The sequence below is a fragment of the Syngnathus typhle genome, linkage group LG17 (assembly GCF_033458585.1).
Source record: "Syngnathus typhle isolate RoL2023-S1 ecotype Sweden linkage group LG17, RoL_Styp_1.0, whole genome shotgun sequence".
NCBI classification, from domain to species: Eukaryota; Metazoa; Chordata; class Actinopteri; order Syngnathiformes; family Syngnathidae; genus Syngnathus; species Syngnathus typhle.
In genome coordinates this window covers 7,748,114-7,770,313 of record NC_083754.1, presented here as the reverse complement: position 1 = coordinate 7,770,313, position 22,200 = coordinate 7,748,114, and the positions used below count along the sequence as shown (strand labels likewise).

The 22,200-nt window shown below is 48.5% G+C and overlaps 5 protein-coding genes across 8 annotated transcripts; 4 read left to right on the top strand and 1 right to left on the bottom strand.

The window, feature by feature from the left end:
• Positions 1 to 490: 490 nt before the first annotated feature.
• On the bottom strand, positions 491 to 3,018 carry sgf29 (SAGA complex associated factor 29). 3 transcript variants are annotated; one of them, XM_061304085.1, is made up of 10 exons: positions 2,949 to 3,018; positions 2,567 to 2,641; positions 2,420 to 2,495; positions 2,263 to 2,335; positions 1,962 to 2,026; positions 1,761 to 1,890; positions 1,457 to 1,603; positions 1,229 to 1,264; positions 988 to 1,150; positions 491 to 808 (listed from the first exon to the last, which is right to left on the bottom strand). In XM_061304085.1, exons 2-10 carry the CDS (start codon positions 2,630 to 2,632, stop codon positions 692 to 694), a joined length of 873 nt encoding a protein of 290 aa, XP_061160069.1. In that variant the 5' UTR covers positions 2,633 to 2,641; positions 2,949 to 3,018; the 3' UTR covers positions 491 to 691. The 3 variants fall into 3 exon arrangements, with proteins under 3 accessions (XP_061160069.1, XP_061160068.1, XP_061160067.1); XM_061304084.1 differs by having other exon boundaries at positions 2,905 to 2,990; XM_061304083.1 differs by having other exon boundaries at positions 2,567 to 2,987.
• An 810-nt stretch (positions 3,019 to 3,828) lies between these two features.
• Positions 3,829 to 5,201, top strand: nupr1b (nuclear protein 1b). The gene is made up of 3 exons (XM_061304059.1): positions 3,829 to 4,040; positions 4,230 to 4,366; positions 4,668 to 5,201. Exons 1-2 carry the CDS (start codon positions 3,944 to 3,946, stop codon positions 4,355 to 4,357), a joined length of 225 nt encoding a protein of 74 aa, XP_061160043.1. The 5' UTR covers positions 3,829 to 3,943; the 3' UTR covers positions 4,358 to 4,366; positions 4,668 to 5,201.
• A 574-nt stretch (positions 5,202 to 5,775) lies between these two features.
• Positions 5,776 to 9,227, top strand: doc2a (double C2-like domains, alpha). The gene is made up of 11 exons (XM_061304058.1): positions 5,776 to 5,966; positions 6,669 to 6,914; positions 7,275 to 7,354; positions 7,554 to 7,628; positions 7,748 to 7,857; positions 7,920 to 8,046; positions 8,133 to 8,192; positions 8,342 to 8,535; positions 8,611 to 8,692; positions 8,757 to 8,853; positions 8,939 to 9,227. Exons 2-11 carry the CDS (start codon positions 6,674 to 6,676, stop codon positions 9,073 to 9,075), a joined length of 1,203 nt encoding a protein of 400 aa, XP_061160042.1. The 5' UTR covers positions 5,776 to 5,966; positions 6,669 to 6,673; the 3' UTR covers positions 9,076 to 9,227.
• Positions 9,228 to 9,667: 440 nt separating this feature from the next.
• rapgefl1 (Rap guanine nucleotide exchange factor (GEF)-like 1) lies at positions 9,668 to 15,753 on the top strand. Its single transcript, XM_061303487.1, has 16 exons — positions 9,668 to 10,090; positions 11,143 to 11,372; positions 12,363 to 12,441; positions 12,581 to 12,791; positions 12,858 to 12,955; positions 13,040 to 13,152; positions 13,238 to 13,405; positions 13,479 to 13,576; positions 13,715 to 13,837; positions 13,907 to 14,085; positions 14,178 to 14,268; positions 14,339 to 14,389; positions 14,465 to 14,552; positions 14,628 to 14,692; positions 14,792 to 14,846; positions 14,918 to 15,753. The coding sequence occupies exons 1-16, from the start codon at positions 9,846 to 9,848 to the stop codon at positions 15,040 to 15,042; spliced, it is 2,019 nt and encodes a 672-aa protein (XP_061159471.1). The 5' UTR covers positions 9,668 to 9,845; the 3' UTR covers positions 15,043 to 15,753.
• A 1,133-nt stretch (positions 15,754 to 16,886) lies between these two features.
• Positions 16,887 to 18,667, top strand: LOC133170509 (nucleoside diphosphate kinase A 2-like). 2 transcript variants are annotated; one of them, XM_061303489.1, is made up of 5 exons: positions 16,887 to 16,982; positions 17,734 to 17,852; positions 17,914 to 18,015; positions 18,096 to 18,208; positions 18,497 to 18,667. In XM_061303489.1, the coding sequence occupies exons 2-5, from the start codon at positions 17,736 to 17,738 to the stop codon at positions 18,612 to 18,614; spliced, it is 450 nt and encodes a 149-aa protein (XP_061159473.1). In that variant the 5' UTR covers positions 16,887 to 16,982; positions 17,734 to 17,735; the 3' UTR covers positions 18,615 to 18,667. The 2 variants fall into 2 exon arrangements, with proteins under 2 accessions (XP_061159473.1, XP_061159472.1); XM_061303488.1 differs by lacking the exon at positions 16,887 to 16,982 and having other exon boundaries at positions 17,724 to 17,852.
• The last annotated feature ends 3,533 nt before the right edge of the window (positions 18,668 to 22,200 follow it).

The following is a 22,200-nucleotide window of genomic DNA, read 5'->3' as shown; positions in this document are numbered from 1 at the left end:
TATAGTAGGTTTTACATAACATGTATGCATATAGATGCCTAAATATTGTTATCCAATATATCGACTGCAGTTTCACATTAGATTGCTGGTTTGAGATGTACTTATTATTATTATTATTATTATTATTATTGAACGATTCGTTTGAACGAATCTTTTGAGTGAACCGATTCTATCAGTTCACCTAAAAGAACTGGAATGCACATCACTAGCGTACACGTCATTGATGCATTTACGGACTTGCGCCGTGCTGCCTTCAGTGCAATCCGCCGTTGCGAAAATATCCCGCTTACTTGTGCTTTTGTAAAAATAGCACCCACTCGTACGAGTGGTGTGATATTTAAATACTCAGATATTTAAATACTACGACTAAATTGACCAAATTGTGAGATAAGACTTTTAAGAAGTGCATGGACATCCGTGCACTAAAATGGGGTTCACGACAATCAGTTGTGTGATGCTTATATTATGTGCTCATTAACAAATACATGGCTCATTTGGTATCTTTTAATGTTTAAAAACAGTTTCACACATATTTTACTATTTACAGTTAATATTAATGACATATTTCCTTGCAAGTTAAAAAAAAAACCCAAATTATTCCTTTGACAGAATGCACTTCCTTGCTTTGCCACTAGGTGTCGTTTGAGGCAAAGGTGATGTGCAACGATGTCTTGCGCACTTTGGTTTGCTTTTACTTCTTCTTGTTCTCCTTGCAGGCTACCACGTAACGTTGAGCCACGTTGAGAGGCGGTGAGTACCCGTCGGCGTACGACGTGTCTTCGAACAGCACCGAGTAGTCGTCCTGGGGCTGCACACCACAGTGGCAAAGCAAACACAACAATCATTTTAAAATCATCATCCCGGATCACCTGTGGTAAATTTGAGCTTTCAGCGAAAAGTACTGAAAGAGCCAACGGTTGACCCAAGTTGACCTGCAAGGGTCACGTAGCCTGTGTGCGCGTGTGCCCGTGCGTGTGCGCGACTGACCCTGTGCGGCGGGGCGTGTATGAGGGCGCGGTAGAAGCAGGTGGTCTGTGGGTAAAGGGCGAGCACCAGCTGGTCTTTGCTGAAAAGCGCCTCGGGGTCCGTCTCTGGGTTGGCCTTCCATTGCGGCAGCGGGATGATGCGACGCCTGCTCAGAGTGTGTCGCCTGATGCAAGCGCACACAGGAAGTGACATCAGTTCCCACCAGCGTGGCTGACAAATTTCCTGTGGGTGACATACTCACTCTTTGCCCTCTTCATCGATGTCATCCACCTCGTACCTGACAGGTTACAAGTGGTGAGTGTGGTTTGGCTTGTTCATAATTGTATGAGCAGAGAGCATGCACTTGTTTAATCATGAATGTCAAAGTGGAGTCACCACAAAAAAAGTGTTTTGCAGTTTATTAGTTGTAATATCAGTGTTGACCACTAGATGGAGAACAACACAGACTTGAATTGTTGTGAACTCTCACTTGTTTGCAGCATGGCTGTAGCTCACAACCTCTGCCAGGATCCACTGCTCGTCTCCGTCCACCGCCTTGACCCTGGCCGCCACCTTGTCTCCCTGCTTGGCCACATAGTCACCGCTGGCGGGCGTGGCTCCACACAGAGGGGGCGGGCTGAAAAGATGGACAGACACTTGTGAGAAATATTACAAAAACAGAAGCATAAGCTAAGTTCTGATATGTAGGCTGGAGTTAGCTTTTCAAGAATGTAGGCGGGCTTCACTGCAAAGCACCAATAAGCACGTCAACTAAAAAGAGCGTGCTGCGGCACCTCTCGCCAGGCTTGCCAATCCAGAGCGGCAGCGTCATGGCCGACTGCTGGAGAAGCGTCATGAGGACGCCACGTCGCATGGTCTTCCTGGGGGGGTCACTGTCGCTGTAAACTCCGGCCATCTTGGCGGCTGCAACGGACGACAAGTGAGATGAGGTGAGCAGACGCCGGGGACAGGACGGGACGCAGGCCCGTACGCACCGATCCTTCGCTCCTCTAATAACGACTTGATCTCGGCTATTTTGTCCAGTGCACGACGCAGGATCCTGAAAACGAGACAAACTTCAACGGTTAACATGGCAATACTCTTGTAGTCATGTGTTGCAACGCCTTCCACATTGTCAGTCGTTACCACGACGACTACTACTGCAACTCATTGTCCCCATAATGACGTTACACATTCATGTTACACCGTGACAATAAGTGACGTGTTTGCCATGCGTTACCATGACAATGGTTTTACAGGTGTCAATGCTTGCCATGACAACACGAGTCAACCGACCCACACTCCGCCTCCGCGTCGGCCTTGGCAGTGGTGTAAAGTCCTCTCAACTTGGTGCGGTAGTACGGCGACGCTGCGGGACAACAAGTGCACGTTCAGGTCGAACCCGTGCCGAACTTGCCGTGTCGACCGCCAAGAAACAAAGACGCCCACTGACTTTTGTTTTCCGTTTGCATCCTTTCGTGGGTTTTGTGGATGTTGAGCAGATTGTGTTCGCTGCGTGACCGCTCCTCCTGAAACACACGTACACGTATTTGACCATGTGGCCAGACGCGCAAACACACAAATGAAACTGCAAGCTGACCTGCGTGTGTCTGATGAGTTGATGGAGTTCAGTGAGCAGCTCAGCGATCTTAGTATCTGCTGACATCTTCTGCAACTACATACAACAACACTTGTACTTTTGATTAAAAAATAAGGCTATATTAAAAATTATATTATATGCTCTAAATGACGAGTGTTATTTTCCAGCTATTCGCTTCAATGAGCTAGGAGCCCATGCTAGGCTCGTGTTCGCCAGGACCACGAAACAGAATAAAACAAAACCGTACGCATGTATATGCCATTAAATTAAATCAACCAACACTTGCTTTGATTGGCACAAAAGCATCAAAACGACGCAAGGTTGCAAATTAACCTTACAAAGATTATCCGCTTGTTAGCGGGTTAGCTTCGTTTTCCCTTACTTCCGCTTAGCGGCTTCTTCGTCTTTTTTTTCCTGCTGTCGAAACAGATACACGCAGGGTGCACTGCCGCCTGCTGGACGCTAACACGCACTGACGAGCATGTCGAACTGAGCTCACCACACGTAAAAAAAAAGTTGTAAAAAGTCCAAGTCGGAATGCTCAGACTTTGTAGACTCCTTCTTTAAGAACAGTGATGTATATTGTTTGGTTTTTGTTGTTTGTTTTTATTGTTTTTTTTTATTCTTTAAGTCATGTTCGAAATAAAGATTCATTCATTCATTAATTGGAGCCAACGTGTGGATTTGTGTTAATTCTTTTTTGTACACGTGAGCACGTTCTCCATGCGTGTTATTTACCAAGTATAAATGTCAAGTCGGCAGCAATGTACAAACTATCTTATCTTGAGTGACCTGCTTCTCTGCCAATGCAGCTGTGACTCGCCAACACTGAGCGCACGCACACATACAGTTGTCAGTGACCTCGTCCTGTTTTTTTAGCTGATAAGTTCGTTGGATGTTTGTGGGTCATTGTGGGGCGGCGGCGAGATAAAACTAATAATCATTGCTTTTTATTGGACTTGAACTGCTCGACCTTCGATCGCAAAACAAAATGGGGAAAAAGGGTTATTGGAAAACTCTTGATTGACTGATTTATGCATGTCATCAAAAACTTGGACTATGAATACTACACAAGAATGTGACAAAGTGATGAAAACTTTGTCTAGCTGAAATTTGGGCAGACATATTTACTTGTTTTTGTCCTCGTTTTTGAAAAGGGAGTCCAGATGCGCAACTGATGCAATAGCAGGAGGAGCCTGGAAGTTTCTAGCAAAATAGCGGTTTGTGGCAGCCCGGGGGGAGGAACTGGACCGTCCCATAAAAGCGCCACTGAACACAAACACACAGGCAGAGCAAGCGCCAGAAGAGAGCGATCCTGAGCACAGCCGGCCAGTTTGTTTTATTTTTCCTGCAAGAGAAAGGAAAACAGCAGCAGTCATGAGTCACGTGGACGTCAAGAACTTGAAGCCCACTAACTTCGAGGACCAGTACTACGACCAGTACGACTACTACAACCTCAGTGACAAGTATACAGGTCTAAATCTTCATCATTATCATGATCACCATTGTTGTATTTTTGTGTGCCTTGCGATCGGCTGGTAGTCAGTGCACCTTTTACTCAAAGGCAGCTAGGATGAGTTCAATGGAGGAGAAAATGGATGGTTGAACGTTGTTTTTGCTGTTGTTTTTCTCGGTGTTGCGCTGGCGATGATGACATCATCAGAGGGGGCGTCGCGTAAAGGCCGCTCGAAGAAGGAGGCCAGTGACAACACCAACAAGCACAACCCGACTGGACACGAACGCAAGATAGTCGAGAAACTTCAAAACAACGAAAAGAAGAGCAAAGAGTGAAAGTCAAAGGTCAGACCGCTTTTTCCCCCCCCATTACTTTAATACGCTGCCTCCCTCCCTCCCACGGCCAGACGCTCTCAAGCGGTCAAGTTCCTGGCATCATTCAATAGGCCACGCCCCTTAAAGGCTAATAAAAGTACATGTGGTATCGCTGAGTATTCGAGTGAATACTCGTGAAAAAAGCATTTTCACAATACAGTGCGACTTTTCTTTTTTTTATTCAGAAGCACGTAACAAAACGGTTTGATGGCATTTGAATTTATTGCACTGAGGAAGAGTATTTAACTTGAACGTGATTGTGCCCCCCCAGGACCCGTCTGACGGCTCAAGCGGACACGACCTGCACTGACTATGGCACGGGAGCGCCCACGTTTGTCCGTCCCGACGTCTACGTGCGTCCGGACGATGACATCGGCTGCGTGTGACCCTCACCAAGCACCCAAGCCCCTCCCACCCGCAACGATGGCGCGCGTGTCGGCAGGGGGAACATTTGGGTGTTGACAAGGTGGATTTTGGAGTAAAGTTTCAAATGGTTGTTGACAAAAACCAAACAATAAATATAATGTAAACAACACTGCCCTCTGCTGGACTGATCATCACGTGCTGTTATTCCACCCAATTTCTGACATAAATTTTCCTCACTTTTGTCTTTCTCATACTGGCACATTGCTGTCAGGATATTGCAAACGTGGGCGTTGGTCATCGTTCATTTGATAGAGACGACTTCCATTTTATGGCCTTTGTTACCTTTTCTAGCTCAACTTGAAGTTTGTTCCATGTTTGTGTCTTCGTGTCACTCTTGCGGGCAGCAAGGGCTCTTATTAAAGTCACCTACAGCATCTGATCTTTGACCCCGCTCCTCATGCCCAGGAACACAGCAACAGCCAGCCCATATATGGGTGGTGTATGGAAGGGGGTGGGGGGGGTTCAGCGAGAACAAGGAGGATGAGAATTCAACCAAGGCCATCCTCCCTCCCCACGGATTCCACCCAACACACACATGCACACGCACACACATACATACACACACAGAACTCCCTGAAAATAAGATGATACAGCTCAAGGGAATGTCTTTGAAATAAACATCTAAACATAATATTAATTCATAATGTAAAGTATCAGTATATTCTGAAAAAGTGTTGGCATTATTGTGAGCTTAGTGCAGTATGGCTGGGAGGAAGAAGCTCCTCCCGTGTGTGTGTGTGTGTGTTGGATGCATACATGTATCATTAACTATCATTAAAGACAAATTACACAGAGGATGAAGAGGAGGAAGACAGATGCGAGGTTTACTCCAACACCCCCAAGGCTCTGCAAATAGGGGTTTTGTAGTGAGGGCGAGTGTGTTGGGGGGGGGGGGGGGAATCATGATAAAAGGTGGAGCCTCCTCCTCATCCTCACAGGATGGAAAGAAAACAGTGGCAAGAGGACACAAGCTTATGAAAATGGTGTGAACATCCCTCCCATCTGCTTGCTCCCCTCCCTCACTGACTTCCCCTTTGCTGGATGCCACCGTCCGCTTAAACAGCCACCTGTTAGTTAGTTAGTTAGTTGACACCCTGATCAGCTGGACTCCTTGCTTTGGCTTCATTGGGATCATCCTAACAAGGTAACACACACACACACACACTGGTCACTCGAGCGCAATAAGCATGTTCGCCTGCAATCCGTGTACTGATATGATGTGTCGTGATCCATTCGTGATATTGCTGACGGACGATCGAGGCAAATGTGCGACAAGACCTTAGAAACTTTTTCCGTTGGTGAAAAACGCTCTCTTCTCTACTTACTTGACATTCTGGCAAGCGCTGATTATTTCTTAAAACATCATTTGCAACTCGTTAAGCAGCTCCACTTGCTCGCGTTGAAGCGCCCCCGTGTGGAGCTCACTTGAGGTGCAGGAAGAGCATCAAAACTTTCAACATGTCACATGCACGCGCACACGCAAAGCCGTCAATCAGGATTCGAAGGAGATCATGAAAGGGGAGTGTGAAAACGAGCGGGGAAGGAGACATCTGAGGATGCTGTGAATGGTCGCCGAGATACGAGCGAGCCAGTCAAGCCTTTCATGAGATCTGAGACGGGCAATTCTTTTATGGGCGTCATGGCATGTTATGCCAGCACTAGCAGTCATATGACTTCATTGCGGACAACAAAGTCTCACTCCCACCAGTGACCAAACTGACTGACAACTTCTGAACCAATCAACAGGTGATCTGTTTTGATTGACAGATCTGCATTCATCTCATTTAGTTTTGAACATCAATCTCACATTTGAAATAAAGAATTCAGGTAGGTAGTTTGTTTTCAGGCCGGATGAGCACGAGGAGGACCAAGAAGAAGCTGAGCATCTCCATCCGAGAGCACATGGCCATTGACGTGTGTCCGGGCCCCATCCGCCCCATTCGCCAGATCTCGGACTACTTTCCCCGCCGCTCGCCCACCTCCCCTAGGTCATCGTCAGGTCTCGGCCCCTCCGAGACGGCGTGCGGCCTGAAGAGGGACGGGGATGCAAGCACATCAGTGGACACCGTCGGCTCGGACAGCGACGACTGCAGTGAGGCTCCCCGTCATTCCGTGTGTGCGGCTAAGCTAACAGGCTATGTGGCGCTGTGTGTTAGCATATGATTTTTTTACAGTTCAACTTTTACGTGAGGAACTGGAACGGTTGTCAAAGGTCACACCAACAAACACATTAACTCACGATGCGCCGACACTACGAAAACGATACACAAAGATTTGGCCAACCAAGTTCAAGAGAACTTTGCTTAGCTATGTGCTAGAAGATAGCCGCTAGCAGATGGTAATTTACACCACGTACGACACCTTTGTGCTAGCACATGGTGTCCATGGTCCCACACCGAACTTGACACACTGATATGTTGTGAGTGTAGGATGTATTTCTTTGTGTGAGCAGCGGAATTGGGAACTCTGGAGTTTGAGCTGAGGTACGAGCAGGCGACCAGTCAGCTGCATTGCACCGTGATTAGAGCCAAGGTAAGACACAAACAGGAAGTCCACGCACGTGGATCACGTGACAGGAAGAAAGACATTGACTTATAATCATGTCAAAAATTATATCAACCTGACATAACAACATAACTGATCATTTAAGGCAGAGTTCCTCAAACATTTGGAGACCATTCTACTTCGCCCGTTTAGCGAAGCAGCCATTAAAGGGCACCTTCTTCCACAGGGCCTGAAGCCGATGGACTTTAACGGCTTGGCTGATCCCTACGTCAAAGTTCATCTGTTGCCCGGCGCCTCCAAGGTCAGACCGTAACCTTCTACAATGTTCTACAACACTGCTTCTCCCCAAAAATTGGATTCACCAAGATCTAAATATGCAGTGCCGTAAATGACGCTAACGATGCTAACATGTGCCATCAGGCCAACAAGCTGAAGACAAAGACCATCCGCAACTCTCTGAATCCCGTGTGGAATGAGACACTGACCTACGTAGGAATCACGCAGCAAGACATGAACAGGAAGACACTCAGGTGGGTGCACGTCTCCACGTGTCAACTTGGACTTTTAAACTCTTCCATCTCGGCTCCCGCAGGCTGACTGTGTGTGACGAAGACAAGCTGACTCACAACGAGTTGATTGGCGAGTCGCGGGTTTCTCTCAAAAGAATCCAAGGAGACCACACCAAACATTTCCATACGTGCTTAGAACATCCTCCGCCGGTACCCTCACACTCACTTGTGCTCACTCATACACAGTTCAACACGTCCTCATTTGTGTGTGTGTGTGTGTGTGTGTGTGTGTGCAGCTGCCGTCTCCCAGCACCATGGGTGAAGCTCTGCGAGGGATCTCCTGCTACTTGCGAGAGGTAAAAGCCCAACTTGTAGTGGTCAATATTTAGCTCACCAACCGGAATCTCTTCAAAACTGTCCATTTGTTTCGTGCTCAAGGGGGTCAAAGGTGCCTCAAGATGATCAGTTGGTCAATCCACTGATGACATCATTCTCTCGTCCTTAGTGGGAGAATGAGCAGCTGCACAGTCTGGAGGAACGAGGTCGTCTTCTCCTCTCGCTGCAGTTCTTGCCTCAGCCTTGCGGTGGCGATGACGAGCCGGACGAGGACGGCAGCGGGGGTCTCTGTGTGGGCGTGAAGCGCTGTGCTCACCTGGCAGCCATGGACGTCAATGGCTTCTCCGACCCCTACGTCAAAATGTGGGCCCATTTATTTGCACAATTAGCATGCACATGCTAATCAGCATGTTGAAATGTTGTCGGTTCTTCTGACAGATACCTGAAGCCTGACATCCACAAGAAGTCCAAACATAAAACTGCTGTGATAAAAAAGACCCTCAACCCAGAATTTAATGAGGTACTAATTAGAGTTGCGTTAATTAATCTGAGTGTTTCTGACAACGTGTCTGTGTGCTGTGCAGGAGTTCTTTTACGAGATGTCATTGTCGGAGCTGGCCAACAAGACCCTGGAGGTGACGGTGTGGGACTACGACTTGGGACGTTCCAACGACTTCATTGGTGAGACTTTGAGGGTGTTAACAGGTTAAATGCTCGGCCGAGGCCAAATAGTGACCGCACGGATGTCCGTTTGCTTCCCGTGTAGGCGGGGTGTGTCTGGGCGCTCACGCGCTGGGCGACGCCCTTCGCCACTGGACAGACTGCCTGAATAACAAAGGCCAGCAGGTAGAGCGCTGGCACATCCTGACCAATCAGCTGCCCAAAAGCGCCAACCACGACTAAAGTTGCCATGATGGTGGCAACGCGTCGCCTGACCGTCACATCAACAAAAAGCAACAAACGGAAACTGAAGTGGACCATTGCAAACAAAGACTCCAGAACGCTTTGTTTTTGTATTTCATGTCACATAGGACTGATTTCCACACTTTCCAGTTTTTTTTTTTAAAATCACATTAAAAGTCAGTTATTGTGATGAAATGCCACGACTTGCTACCAAAGCACGTCTGTTTAAAGTTTGAACTGAAAAAAAGGTGTGTTCTACTCTTTTGTCATTGTTTTAAGATTCTATTTGTTTTCAAATATTTTATTATAACTGCGGTGCATGATTTACATCCAACATTTTTAAGTTTGGACAGATCTACATCAGCTTTTGTGGGCTTACTTGCCACCTTCAATATGGCCAACGTGCTTACGTATCTCAGATCACTCAACGAGAGATCTATTTGTGTCTGACGTCAAATGCCAATGACGCGTCACGCTGGTGCTGCAACGTGACGTGACGTTGCTTCTGGCGTGCGCGACTGCAGCAGACGGAGGGGGAGGGGCCAGCGCCGCGCGAACGTGCACTTGTCATCAGAGCGGAGCTACTGGGGGGCGTGCGGGGGCTTTGGAGCGGGGGCGGAGGCTGACGGAGGGAGGCTGCGGCATCCGACCGACGACAAGCGTCGAGTGAGCGAGAGACGCGCGCCTGTGATGTAGACGCGCTACCTGCCTGCCTGCCCCCCGTCCCAACCCGTCCCGTCCCGTCCTGTCCTGTCCTGTCCACCCCCACCATGCCGGCGGGGATGAAGCCGCTCGAGAAGTTCCTAAAGAAGCAGACGAGCGCGCTCAGCCGAGCCGGAGGAGGTGGTGGAGGAGGAGGTGGAGGACCGGGAGCTGGACCGGGAGGCGGCGGAGGAGGAGCGGACAAGACCGGCGGGGGGACCGCGGCGTCGCGGCGGAGGGCTAGCCTGTCCCGCGTCGTCCCCTTCTTCAGGGAGACCTCCCCGGAGGGGGGGCAGGCCCGCGAGCTCTTCAGGTAGGGGGCCTGGGCGTGCGCGCGGGCGCGTGAGCTGCTGTTTGAAGGAGAAAGAAGGGAGGGGGCCGGGGGTCTGCGGGGGCTGCCGTCGTTACGCAACGTACGGAGCACAATGACGTCACGTACATCCTTCGGCTAAGCCACCTGCAAACGATGACAGCTCGTCATTCTGATTCCACATTTGAAATGCGTGCGTTGTTGCCACGCCGCCGCTATCAGTGCACATAGTACGACAAGACATCCATGCTGCCTCTGTTGAAATGCTGATTAGTCAATTCTTGCTCTCACACCACGGGGGCAAAAACAGTCCATTCAAAGTTGCGATATGAATCCAAGCTAGGATTACGGAAGACTTCAGTTGAACACGTTAGGACGACGCTCATGTTCAAATGACCTCGATTCAACTCAATGTGAAATCTGGTCTTGTATAGTTGAACACAAAGCGACTAGATTTGCATGGAGCCATTTTTTTTTTTCCATGCTTGGATGTACCTTAGCCATCAGAGCATTTATTTGCTATGCCAGCCACTATGAGCATAGACGGAAGAACAGCATGATCATGATGGAAATAATATTGCCATTACAGTAACTCATAACAATGCTGTAAACATTTACTTTCACTTTTAACCTAACGACCTGCAGCATTGATTTTTTGAGGACTTCTGACATGCCAAACCGAAAAAAAAACAATCAAAAGTGTGAGCACAAAGCACCCAAATGTGGATTTTGCAAACTGTTTTCAGATCCCTTTCAGAAAGCTGGGGACGCAGTACGAAAGAGTCCTATTTGACACTTGCTTGAATCAAAATCAAGATGACTTTCATACAGTCAGCGTGGCCGAGTAGTCACATCCTTCACAGTTCATGAACACATCCAAGTCAACCCATCCCTCTGATTGGCTGTTAGCTAGCCAAGCGGGTCGCGACAAATAATTGACTCCAGCAAAGCGGCGGCAAAGACAAAAAGTTCAGCAAAATGTGGCAATCCTACAAAAACTGATTCTGAATCCAGATCCTGATATGATGACCTTTGACACCACCTACTCATTGCAGCCCCGACAGCGAGGACGCCCCACCCTGGCCTCCTGCCGGCTCGTCGCTCAACGGCTCGGCTGGCGGCGACGCACGTAGCCCATCTTTGTCCGGCGACGAGCAGAGTTCCGAAGCCAGTCCGGCGGCGGAAAGTGGCGGCGGCGGTGCCGCCGTTCATGCCGACACGCCCCAAAACCTGATGTTCGCCGTGCTGGACAGCGTGGCGGGAAAACGCTTGGTCAACTGCACAGGTGACCTACACCTTCATTATGGCGCCATCCAAACCAAAAGAGGGAACTGCACACAGTCACATTTATGAAAACCATTAATAAGACATTAATTCCTCCTCACGGGAATTAATATTCAAAAGAGGAAAAAATAGTCACGGTGCTAACCCACAAACTTGTCGAGACGTGTGCGTGCTTACATAATCGCTGCTGTTATGATAATGCAGTGGGCTCATGCGTGTTTCTACAGGAATGTTGCACACGCGCAGAGTGCAAGATGGTGGGTGCGTGGGAGTAAATGTGCGGGCTTGTTTGCTAAGATGCCTCCACAACTTCCTGCGGATTTCTGATGGGCTGGATAAAATGTCGGCGCATTCAAAAATTATGGAAAGAAGTGAAATTCACGCATCACTTTCACATTGCGCACACGCAGTGTGGTCATGTCACTTCCTCGGCATCCTCTTACTGTCTCCATGGCAACCATCTGGAGAGGGGGGGGGGGGTGCTCTGCCATAACACGCCCACTGCAGTACGTTAGGCTTTCACATATGACACGTGAGCGCATCTTTATTTTGTGACCCACATTTTGTATTTAGATTTGGTTTTCAAATGAGTTGAGGTGTTGACGCGCAAAACCATATTTATCCAAAATAATTAAATTGATGAAGCCTAACTTGCCTATGAGCGTGTGTTGCTGCTACGCCAGAAGAAAAAAAACTACAGTCGCAGTTTGGCAAAATTTGAGCGATCAAACAAAAGAGCCTTCAAACTGTGGAAGACCACTTCAAGCTGAGGTTAACACAAAAACTACAAACACAAAGCAAAAAAATAGTACTTTAAGCAACATAGCTTTGCTTTATGAAACTGTCCAGTTAGCTCAATGCTAACAAACAATGCAAAACGGTACTCATAGGCTAACGGTGAGCATCGATGATTGCTGCTGGATTTCGGCTCCTGCCTTGTTTTGTATTTGGTCCCAATGTGATGTTTTTGTTTGTGTGTGTGCGTGTGTAGAGACGTTGCTGGATGACTTCATGTTGACTCATCCCATCTTTCTTACGGCCGACGCCTTTCAGCAAGTTCTACTGCAGCAGTATCCTTCTTGTGCGCGAGCACACACGCCTGCTTGCACGCGCGTGCGTGGGGCGCCGACCAAACACGCATCGCCGCACGTCTAAACGCTCACGGAGGAATTTTGTTTTGCCTTTCTGCTTCCTTGACGCCACGCTCAGGTTTTGTCTGCATGTAGGGGAGGGGCCAGGTGAGGCAGGAGAGAGGCCGGGAGCAGAGGGGGAGGGGCAAGGAGAGACCGGTCAGAGTGGGCCGTACGGGGAGGCGGAGCCAGACGACCTCCGCAGGAAGCGGGCCGTGCTCAGCGTGGCCTTTCGCTACCTGGACACATACCGAGAACTCCTGCAGGAGGAGGGAGACAAATTCCCAAAGGTGACCGCACGGCTACACAACAACTACACACCTGGACCAACAACCAACGAGTGTGTGTGTTTGCAGGAATTGTACTTGTGTGCGCTTCAGGAGCTCACTCGACATCCTGACCTCGTCGACGACGTCGTCAAACTGGAACGCTGGACTCAAATTTTACACTGCTCGTACGTGCAAACGCACTCACACACACACACACACACACACACACACACACAATGACGAGTGTGACTTTGTGTGTATGTGGTCAGTTGCAGCGAGGAAAAGGAGAGCCGCAGGAAGCAAGTGCGACCGCTCTTCCGCCATTTCCGGCGAATCGACGCCTGCCTGCAGCCCAGGGAGGCGTTCAGGGGCTCTGACGAGAGTATGACATTCCCACCCACCGTCGATGCTCTTAATGCGGCATGCTAATCAGCACGCTAAGCTAACGGCATGTCCGCCGCACACAGTCTTCTGCAGGGTCTACACTCCCGACCACTCCTACGTAACCATCCGAAGCCGGCTGTCGTGCCGTGTGGGCGACATCCTGGCATTGGTGCGCGAGAAGCTGCAGTACAGCGACGAGCGCCCGCTCCTTCCCGGCAAACTGATCCTGGTGGCCGTCACGTCGGCCGGAGGTCTGCCAGCTCGCCGCGTAGGCCCACCGCGTGTCGGCAAAAGGCTGACGCGTGTGCTCGTGTGCGCCCTCAGAGAAGGCGGTGTTCCGGCCAAGCGACGAAGCCGTCTTCACCACGCTGGGGGTCAACACGCATTTGTTTACTTGCCAACCCTCCGAGCTCGACTCCCTGGTCAGTACCCGCTCCAAAGTATGTGGTATTATCAACATCTGCTGTCGCCCTCTGGAGGCCGGGAATGTTCATGACAAATTTAGGAATCCCCCCCCCCCCCCCCCCAAAAAATGTTTAATGTCACTCTTGCTCCGTCAGCTCCCTCTTCCCGAGGAGATCCACTGGACGCCCGGAGACAGCAAACTTCACGACATGTCAGCCGAAGAAGTGGCCAACCAGTTGGTGGCCTTCGACTGGGAGCTCTTCACCTGTGTGCATGAGGTCGGCGCCAGCCAGATCCCGAAACGCTTGGCCTTCTTTAGCGTCCGCCTGAACTTGAACTCCCTGCAGGTGGAGTTTGTGTGTTACGTGTTCCACGGCGAACAGTCCCGCTGGCGCCCCCTCAACCTGGAGTTGGTACTACAGCGCTGCAGCGAGGTTCAGCACTGGGTGGCCACGGAGATGCTGCAGTGCCACTCACTGCCCAAACGCATTCAGCTGCTCAGAAAGTTCATCAAGATCGCTGCGCTGTGAGACAAAAATCGCCAACCTCAATCTGTCCCTCCCTCATCTGTCCGTCCATCCATCCAGATTTTTCTTCTCCTCTTCGTGTGTGTTTCAGCTGCAAACAACAGCAAGACCTTCTGTCCTTCCTGGCCGTGCTGCTGGGCTTGGACAACCCGGCACTCAACAGGCTGAGGCTCACCTGGGAGGTAAAGCGCAAGTAACCCGACCCACACTTAACATCTGTGGACGAGTTAATGAGCATGTTTTGTGTGTCAGGGTCTTCCGGGGAAATTCCGCAAACAGTTTCAACAATTTGAAAGCATCACTGTAAGTTTTAGTTTTGGAACTACAAAACAACTACAATGTCCCACTTTTGACATTTGGACGTTTTGCCCACATCAGGATCCTTCTCGAAACCACAAGTCCTACAGAGACCTGATCACCAGTCTTACGCCACCGCTCATTCCCTTCACGCCTCTGCTGCTCAAAGGCACGCACACACACTCTCACACACACACAACCACACACACCAATTCTAAATCACACAACTGCTTTGTTTTTGCAGACTTGACTTTTCTTCATGAGAGTTGTAAAACCTTTCATGGCCAACACGTCAACTTTGACAAAATGGTAAGAAAATACGATTATCCCAATCTTTCATTTATCACTGAGGACACCCAAGAAGGAAGCACTGCAACTTTTGATTGCTAAATTGCTGCTTTTGCACAGCACAAAGTGGCTGAAATGGTCCGAAGCATCCGCAGATACCGCAGCGGACAACTGGGTAACACGCATGCACAAACACACACACGATTGTGTACATAGGAAGCTAATTGTGCTTGTTCCTGCCGGTAGTCATGGATACGGAGACGTCGCCGTCCCATTTGCAGACGAAAGCGTACGTGAGGCAGCTGCACGTCATCGACAACCAAAATCTGCTCTTTGACTTGTCCTGCAAACTCGAACCCAGAGACGGATAGACCTCACCCCCCCCTCCCCTAAAGGAAGAAAAAACACACGTGAAGGGGACATGCCAAGAGGACACGGTAGGACACATGCAAAGACGGGTGAAGACCGGCCCCACCTCCTCATCTTCCTCTTCAGCCAATCAGGACAAGCTTGGCTGTCATTTTTTCCTTTATTTGCATTTTGGCCCCGCCCACAAATAGCTAATGACATTCATCACTTCCTTTCTTCACGTCTTTACCTTATTTCCTTCCCTACTTCTTTGCCATCCTAACTGCTAAACTTAAATCTTTCCTCACTTTCTTTACAACCTTCATTTCCTTTTCTTACTTCTATTCACTTCCTTTATTCTCTTCCTTTCCTTACTTTCTTGTCTTTCCGTATTTCCTTTCCTTCCTTCCTTCCCTGACTTTGTAATCTCACTTCCTTACTAGCTTTCTTCACTTTCTATTCTTGTGTCTATTTCTCACTTTCTTTCCTTCCCCCCTGTCCTCACTTCCTTATTTCGTGTCAATTCTTTTCCTTTGTTCCTCGTTTCCTTTCCTCGTTTCCTTTCACGGCTTCCGTGTGACGTGAGCGGACGCCTCCACCCAGGAAAAAAGGTTTCAACTATTTTCCGACGAAGCACTTTGATGACCCTCTCAGGGCTGCGAGGTTTTGTTTACTTCTTCTATTGTCGTGCGATGACTTCATCATTATTATGATTAATATTGCTCTTAAGATTATTGTTGTTGTTGTTGTTTTTTTAGTTGTTGTGCACAACACTATTTTTGACAAACAAAAGCTGTTTGCTCGACCGACACGTTTAGTGAGGTATATTGAGTCCCCAGGTGAGGTTGAAGCTGGACTTTTACTTTGAAGGAATGCAAGGCACCGATTAAGGCCTCCACTTGCGGGACCGGCAAGTTGTCCTCGGATGCTTTTATTAGCAACGTGACAAGATGACAGTCGGTCAGATGGCCGAGATACTAAAATGTCCACTCCGAGACAAAATGGCAGTGTAGTTTAAGTGGCCACTTCCAAAAACAATTAGGGGGCTAGATTGGCTCATGCGCATCGTTCATCAATCGGCAATTGATTTGGTGGGGCTGATTGCTTTCAAAGTGCTCATTCCAGGCTTTGGAGAAGACTACTTGTCACTTTGCTACTTTTATCACTCAGGCGGGGACTTTTGTGTAAATAGCCGCGGTGTAAATAGACGAAACCCACGCAGAATCTATTTTACGTAAAAGCGTCCCGCTTGGTTTTTGCTTTGTCGGCTTTGGGTCGATTGGACGCGGCGGCGGCAGGGAGTTAGCTAGCTAGCCGAGCCACCTTAACACCGAGGACGGCCATGTTGTTTGAAGAAGGCAGCGGGCTAGCTAACAAACTAGTCCGCTAGCGAAGGATGACGGACTGTTGACGCTTGAATTTTAAAGTGGGATATTTTTCAAACTGGAGTCTTTGTAATGTGATTTTTCTGCACTTGAAAATCTTGTCATGTTCCTTCCTACAGCTCCAAAAATAAATGCTGACCTGCGACCCATCTCTGCGTCCCATTTTCAAGAAGACGTTTGCAGATTTGACTCACGCACACATGCATGTACAGTACTAAATCAGTTCATACTGCATGAAATGAGAAGCTAAAAATAGTCAAAGTGGGTGAAGGGTGTCACAAGCATCACATGTTTGTCCATTTGGATGTCGGGCTTGGAGGTTATTTTGATTGGGTGCAAAGTCAGCAGCAATGCCACATAATCCCACTAATTAAGCTTTGCTAGCTGTTTCCACCAACACCAATCAAGTCGAGTCAGCGGCGATTCCTGTCATCGGGATGCTCATCCAATCGGAAAGCCTGGACCGGTGACCCCTCCCTTCTCCCGTTCTGCCCCCCTCAGCCTTTAAAAGTTTTTGCACGCCGCTCATCCTCCCAGCTGAGCTCTCGACTGCTGACCGACCTCTGAGCTTCTTCAAGGTAACGGTCCAGTCTTCCTTCCTTTGCCTGCTTTTCTTTGTTTGTCTTGCATTCATTTTTAAGGGAAAACCTTACAGGATGGAAAAGATCAACTTGAAGAAACCATGACACATGACCTTTATTCAATTACTTCTCTGGTTCTTCTATATCAAACAATTTGTTATAGGTTTATTTACCTGACATGACACTCTGATGAAGGCGGAAGAACCCGACGAAACATGTCAGGTAAATAAACCTAAAACAAATTGTTTGATATAGAAGAACCAGAGAAGTAATTGAAAAAGAAAAAACAAGATGAACCTAGTACAAACATGACCTTTATGTTTTCATCCTCCCTGCTAATAGCAAGCTAAATACAAATCCTGAATGGTCTTGATTGAAAGTTGTCATTTGTTTTTATATTGGTGTGAATGGTCGCTTGAATGAGGAGGGTCATGGCGGACAGGGTTAAGTGTCCAATCATGTCAGCTGTCACTTCTCCCCTTCGTCACATGATCCACAAGCAGCTGACGCTAAAGTTAGCATCAGGGAAGGCGGGCTGGTGTTCTATGTTCCAATAGGCAGCCGGGGCAGGCGATGTGTGGCTTGGGGGTGGCGGGCACTTTGATTATTTCTCAATCTCGTATTGTCTATGAGAGGTCACCAGGGTTAGAACATGCAAAGCACCCACATTCAAACCCAAGCGTCAGAACTGCCTTGCTAAGTGCCAAAATGTGAAAACCACCTGATAATAGTGATGACATGCCTGCAGACATGGAGCAAACTTTCATCGCAGTGAAGCCGGACGGCGTCCAGCGAGGCCTGTGCGGCGAGATCATCAAGCGCTTCGAGCACAGAGGTTTCAGACTGGTCGCCTGCAAGATGATGCAGGTATGCCATATCCCGCCATATTCCGCCGACACTCCGACATTGCGGCGCTTTTGTGCGGCAGGCGTCTGAGGATCACATGAAGACACACTACGCAGACTTGAAGGACACGCCCTTCTACGCCGGACTGTGCAAGTACATGGCGTCCGGACCCATCCTAGCCATGGTAACGTACTGAGTTGGCGTCATGTGAACGGGCGCTCGCCGTCGTAAATGGCACCGCGCTTATGACTATGTCCTGCACAGGTGTGGGAGGGGCGGAGCATTGTTAAGCTGGCACGAATGATGCTGGGAGAAACCAACCCGGCCGAGTCCAGACCCGGAAGCATCCGAGGAGACCTGTGCATTGACATCGGCAGGTAAGCACTCGCTGGGCGGCCATGCTAAGCACACTGCTTGTGACGTGCCATTCCATCGGTGACTAGCAGCCGTGACATCTGGCTAGGTAACTAGATTCCACACAACTCATGACTCATCATTTGAATTAGAGATTTACGTTAGACACTCACCATCTGTATCATGACTGGCATTAGGTTGAGTATTTAGCATCCATGCTAATTAGCATGAATGCTAAAGACACCGCTAATGGCCGGTCATCCAGCTGAGAGACTAGGATCTGTACAATTCTTTTTTTAATTTTTCCCCAGGAACGTGATCCACGGCAGCGACACAGTGGAAAACGCCAAGCGCGAGATAGATTTGTGGTTCAAGGCTGCCGAGATGCTCAACTACGCCCCCTGTGCTCAAGCCTTCCTCTACGAGTAAAATTCAAGAGCGACGGAATGCGCTTGTCAATAAAGCCTCATGAGAACAGGTCACACTGTGATGTTCACTTTCATTGTGTGCTTGTATCAGGGCCGGCTCTACGCAGGGGCAAGAGGGGGCAACGCCCCCTCAAACAGATGTCCTGCCCCCTCAAATCAAACTTTTAGAAGTGAAAAATCCGCTGATAGAAACGCACGTTAATCAGTCCCGTCTATTCTCTCATGTCGGTGCGGTGTGTGTCCTCACACAGCCTGCTGTCAGGACTCCGCGCCCCTCCGTAAACATCCAATCACCGTGAGTATGCAAATGAGGCGAGACGCAACCAGAGTGTCAAGTTACAGTCAGCGCGGTAGGAATTGGAAGAAGCAGTAAAACCTCCACCAAACTCGTCCTAATGACCCGTGATATCAAAGTCAAAGTCTGCTTTATTGATTAATAGAGGTGTAAATCGCGGGTTTTGTCACGATACGATATCATATCGATACAAAGAACACGATACGATATTTGCCGATATCTTTAAGCCTGCTGTGATTCATTCACGATACATCACGATATAGTACTCTACGATCGATATAGAACAATATCCTGATTTATAACAATTCATACGCAAAATCAACAAGGTACTGCAAACTCTTTATTTAGGAAATTACAAAGTGCTTCCAAACGAATGACTTGAAGCCCAAAGGGGAGCAAATTTCCCTGTCTTCTTGGACACTAGCCATAGCACCAGCCCAGGAGCCGCGTAGTTGTCGGCTCCCCTTTCACGTGCCTGCTCTGCTCACAACACAACACGCCGCGCACTGCTCCCGGAAAGAGGAAGCAAGCAACAATGAACTGGATTTCAAATTAAAGTCGTGTCTAATGTCCGAGGTCAAAAACGGGCGATATAGATCGATGTTTATGTTTTGCATCGATGCCAACAAATCGTAGAGCATTATATCGATTAATCGATGTGTATCGATGAATCGTTACACCCCTATTACTTACCGTTTTTTTCCATGTATAATGCGCCCCCATGTATAATACGCACCCTAAAAATGGCATGTTGATGCTGGAAAAAAGCCTGTACCCATGTATAATACGCACCCAAATTTTGACTCCTACTTAAGTCCGTAAACGTAAAATTATTTCAGAAAAAAGATCATCTTTGGGAACAACCGGATGTTATTCTGCCGGTCAGTATCACTGCGCATGCGCTAGCAAACTCGATAGCGAAGAAATGTTTCGAATTTGTGTAGGGTACATTGTGACAGCAAACGAGCAGGTGATCGAGCAAGCGTCTGATACGAGAGCATTGTGTTCGTATGGAGCGTGTTTGAAGTGAACAGCAGAGAAGAAAGCGCATCTGTAATGGCGGCCTCCGTATCATATCCGGATTTAAAAAAAAAAAAAAAAATTTTTTTTTTTTTTGTATCCATGTATAATGCGCACCCCAAATTTTAGGACAATAAATTAGTTAAATTTTGCGCATTATACATGGAAAAAAACGGTACATGTCAAGTCAAGTTTATTTGTATAGCCCTAAATCAAAAGCAGTCTCAAAGGGCTTCACATAGACAAAAATTGACAATTATTCTCAAAGCATCCCCTGATCTTAAGGGCAAGGAAAAGCTCAAAAAAACCCTACCGGGGGAAAATGAGAAACCTTGAGAAGGGACCACAGATGGAAGGATCCCCCTTTCAGGATCACCAGGTTGAAATGGATGCAGAGAGGGCACAAATGATACAACATGAAAATCAATGAAATAAAAAGTGGATGTCCATGTCAGAGCAGAGGGCTGCCGAAGGAGCCCTCAATTGTCCTTCGAGGAGGTTGAGCAAACCAAAAAGCCTCCAAATTTGTCTAGAAATGCTTTAAGATAGTGTCAAAGCACTTCATGAATCTGCTTAACTCCCTTCAACATAAAACCCACACACCCCTATTGAAATATTAGCTTTTGTGATGCTAAGGTGTGGTGAATTCTCTTCGATGGTCAGCTGGTCTTCCAAACAAGATGGTGAAAAAGTGGCTGGCTTGGGGAAGGAAAACTTCAGTCACACATGGCTGATTGGGGAAAGATTTTATTCAACCGATGTCAGAGAGAAGTGTCTCGCGCCCTAGCCAAGATGTCGAGTCCCTTTGTCTACTCTCGTCCTAAACCTTATACTCTTGCGCTTCCCTCCACGCGGGAGCGCGCAGATGGGGCTGTTGGCTGACCTATGACCCCGCTGTTGCCCCCCCATCTCTACATCCTGTGTATCTTAGCAGTTGTTAATGGAAGCCAGATGTGTCCGGCGCCAATGAGTCTACCTTCCTGGACCAAGCCCCAAACAATACCACACGAACCTGACCCAAACATGCCCTGGTCGTACTTCGGCTTAATAGTGAGATGCACATAGCATGATACCAGAATAAAAATACACAACATACCCCCCTGCCGGGGCACATCAAGTGCCCCGGCAACAACTCAACACGAAAAAGACATCGGTACATCCAAAAACCTTCCCCCAACCATTTCATGGTTTTCGACTACAATTTGGACCTATTTGTCTCATCCTAAACCATGCTCAAGGCATGCTACTTAAGGTTACATTAACTAGGAAAGCTCAACCTAATTTAATAGCAAATTCCTCCCTGACAGCAATCTGAGGCCTCTCAGGAACCACATTTGACCAAGATCGAATCCCCCAACCCCATCAACTGATTGACGCCGTCCGCACACCCCCCTTCGGTAATATATCACCAACGCCATCAATTTGGAGAGGAAAAGTTTGCTGTGGCCCGTTAGAAGCCCCAAAAAGCCGCCGGACCGCCGTCGAAAAAACCTCGCCAATCTAATGACGAGGAAAAAGAGGGAGGCCCATTCTACACCCCCGGAGGCGCCTCTCACCTGGCGAGAGTCAGGTGAAGGGAGCTCCGGCACACACCACATTTCACAAAGCGTAGCATGAGCCCTAAACACAGCAACAAGCAGAACCATGACCCTCAAACACAGATCGCTCAACATGCAACGTCGTATCGTAAACATGCCACGGGGCAAGCAAATGAGGTCACATAATAAAGTAAATAACATGGCAACAAAACAACGATGTAACACAGTGAGGTATATAAAAACGAATCGTCAAAGCATGCAAGAACATTAAACCCGGTGTTGCGCTGCCCCCCTCGCATGCACAAGTGCGTGCAGATATGAAATCCAGTCCCCTGATCCGTCAGTGGAAAATAGCACTAGTAGTAGACGGCACCGTCCCGGGCCGGCTGTCCGTTCAGTGTCCTCCTGTTGCTTATGATGGCCGTTGACTCCCGTGCAAGGCCCCGGTCAGCAGCCAGGCGACCTATGCCAAGCTAAAGCTACTGTCTGTATCGAGTGACTTTAACAGTGCGAACATGTGGAGTCATAATGTCAAAGGTAGCAGCCCAGGCCGGACGTCCTTCCGGCCCCGACGGCCACCGCTGGCAGGGCAACACAACCCGATAGCTCCAGTGTTTCCAGCCCCCTCAAATAATTATTTGGCGGTGATGGGGCAACGAGGAAAAGCTGTGTCAATCGTCTCATCGAAATCTCATCAGAACGCCCGAGGGCTCCCGACACCTACCCCTCGTTTC

What these genes read in the sequence shown, in the direction of transcription:
- nupr1b (XM_061304059.1), top strand. Translation starts at nt 3,944, where the DNA reads ATGAGTCACGTGGACGTCAAGAACTTGAAGCCCACTAACTTCGAGGAC. An exon ending in CCTCAGTGACAAGTATACAG is followed by an intron (nt 4,041 to 4,229) that starts GTCTAAATCTTC and finishes TGACATCATCAG; the next exon opens with AGGGGGCGTCGCGTAAAGGC.
- doc2a (XM_061304058.1), top strand. Translation starts at nt 6,674, where the DNA reads ATGAGCACGAGGAGGACCAAGAAGAAGCTGAGCATCTCCATCCGAGAG. An exon ending in GCACCGTGATTAGAGCCAAG is followed by an intron (nt 7,355 to 7,553) that starts GTAAGACACAAA and finishes CTTCTTCCACAG; the next exon opens with GGCCTGAAGCCGATGGACTT. An exon ending in TCTCCTGCTACTTGCGAGAG is followed by an intron (nt 8,193 to 8,341) that starts GTAAAAGCCCAA and finishes TCTCGTCCTTAG; the next exon opens with TGGGAGAATGAGCAGCTGCA.
- rapgefl1 (XM_061303487.1), top strand. Translation starts at nt 9,846, where the DNA reads ATGCCGGCGGGGATGAAGCCGCTCGAGAAGTTCCTAAAGAAGCAGACG. An exon ending in AGGGAGACAAATTCCCAAAG is followed by an intron (nt 12,792 to 12,857) that starts GTGACCGCACGG and finishes GTGTGTTTGCAG; the next exon opens with GAATTGTACTTGTGTGCGCT. An exon ending in CACGCCTCTGCTGCTCAAAG is followed by an intron (nt 14,553 to 14,627) that starts GCACGCACACAC and finishes TTGTTTTTGCAG; the next exon opens with ACTTGACTTTTCTTCATGAG.
- LOC133170509 (XM_061303488.1), top strand. Translation starts at nt 17,724, where the DNA reads ATGCCTGCAGACATGGAGCAAACTTTCATCGCAGTGAAGCCGGACGGC. An exon ending in CCGGACCCATCCTAGCCATG is followed by an intron (nt 18,016 to 18,095) that starts GTAACGTACTGA and finishes TGTCCTGCACAG; the next exon opens with GTGTGGGAGGGGCGGAGCAT. An exon ending in CTGTGCATTGACATCGGCAG is followed by an intron (nt 18,209 to 18,496) that starts GTAAGCACTCGC and finishes ATTTTTCCCCAG; the next exon opens with GAACGTGATCCACGGCAGCG.
- sgf29 (XM_061304085.1), bottom strand. Translation starts at nt 2,632, where the DNA reads ATGTCAGCAGATACTAAGATCGCTGAGCTGCTCACTGAACTCCATCAA. An exon ending in GACGCGGAGGCGGAGTGTGG is followed by an intron (nt 2,027 to 2,262) that starts GTCGGTTGACTC and finishes TCTCGTTTTCAG; the next exon opens with GATCCTGCGTCGTGCACTGG. An exon ending in TACACGCCCCGCCGCACAGG is followed by an intron (nt 809 to 987) that starts GTCAGTCGCGCA and finishes TGTGGTGTGCAG; the next exon opens with CCCCAGGACGACTACTCGGT.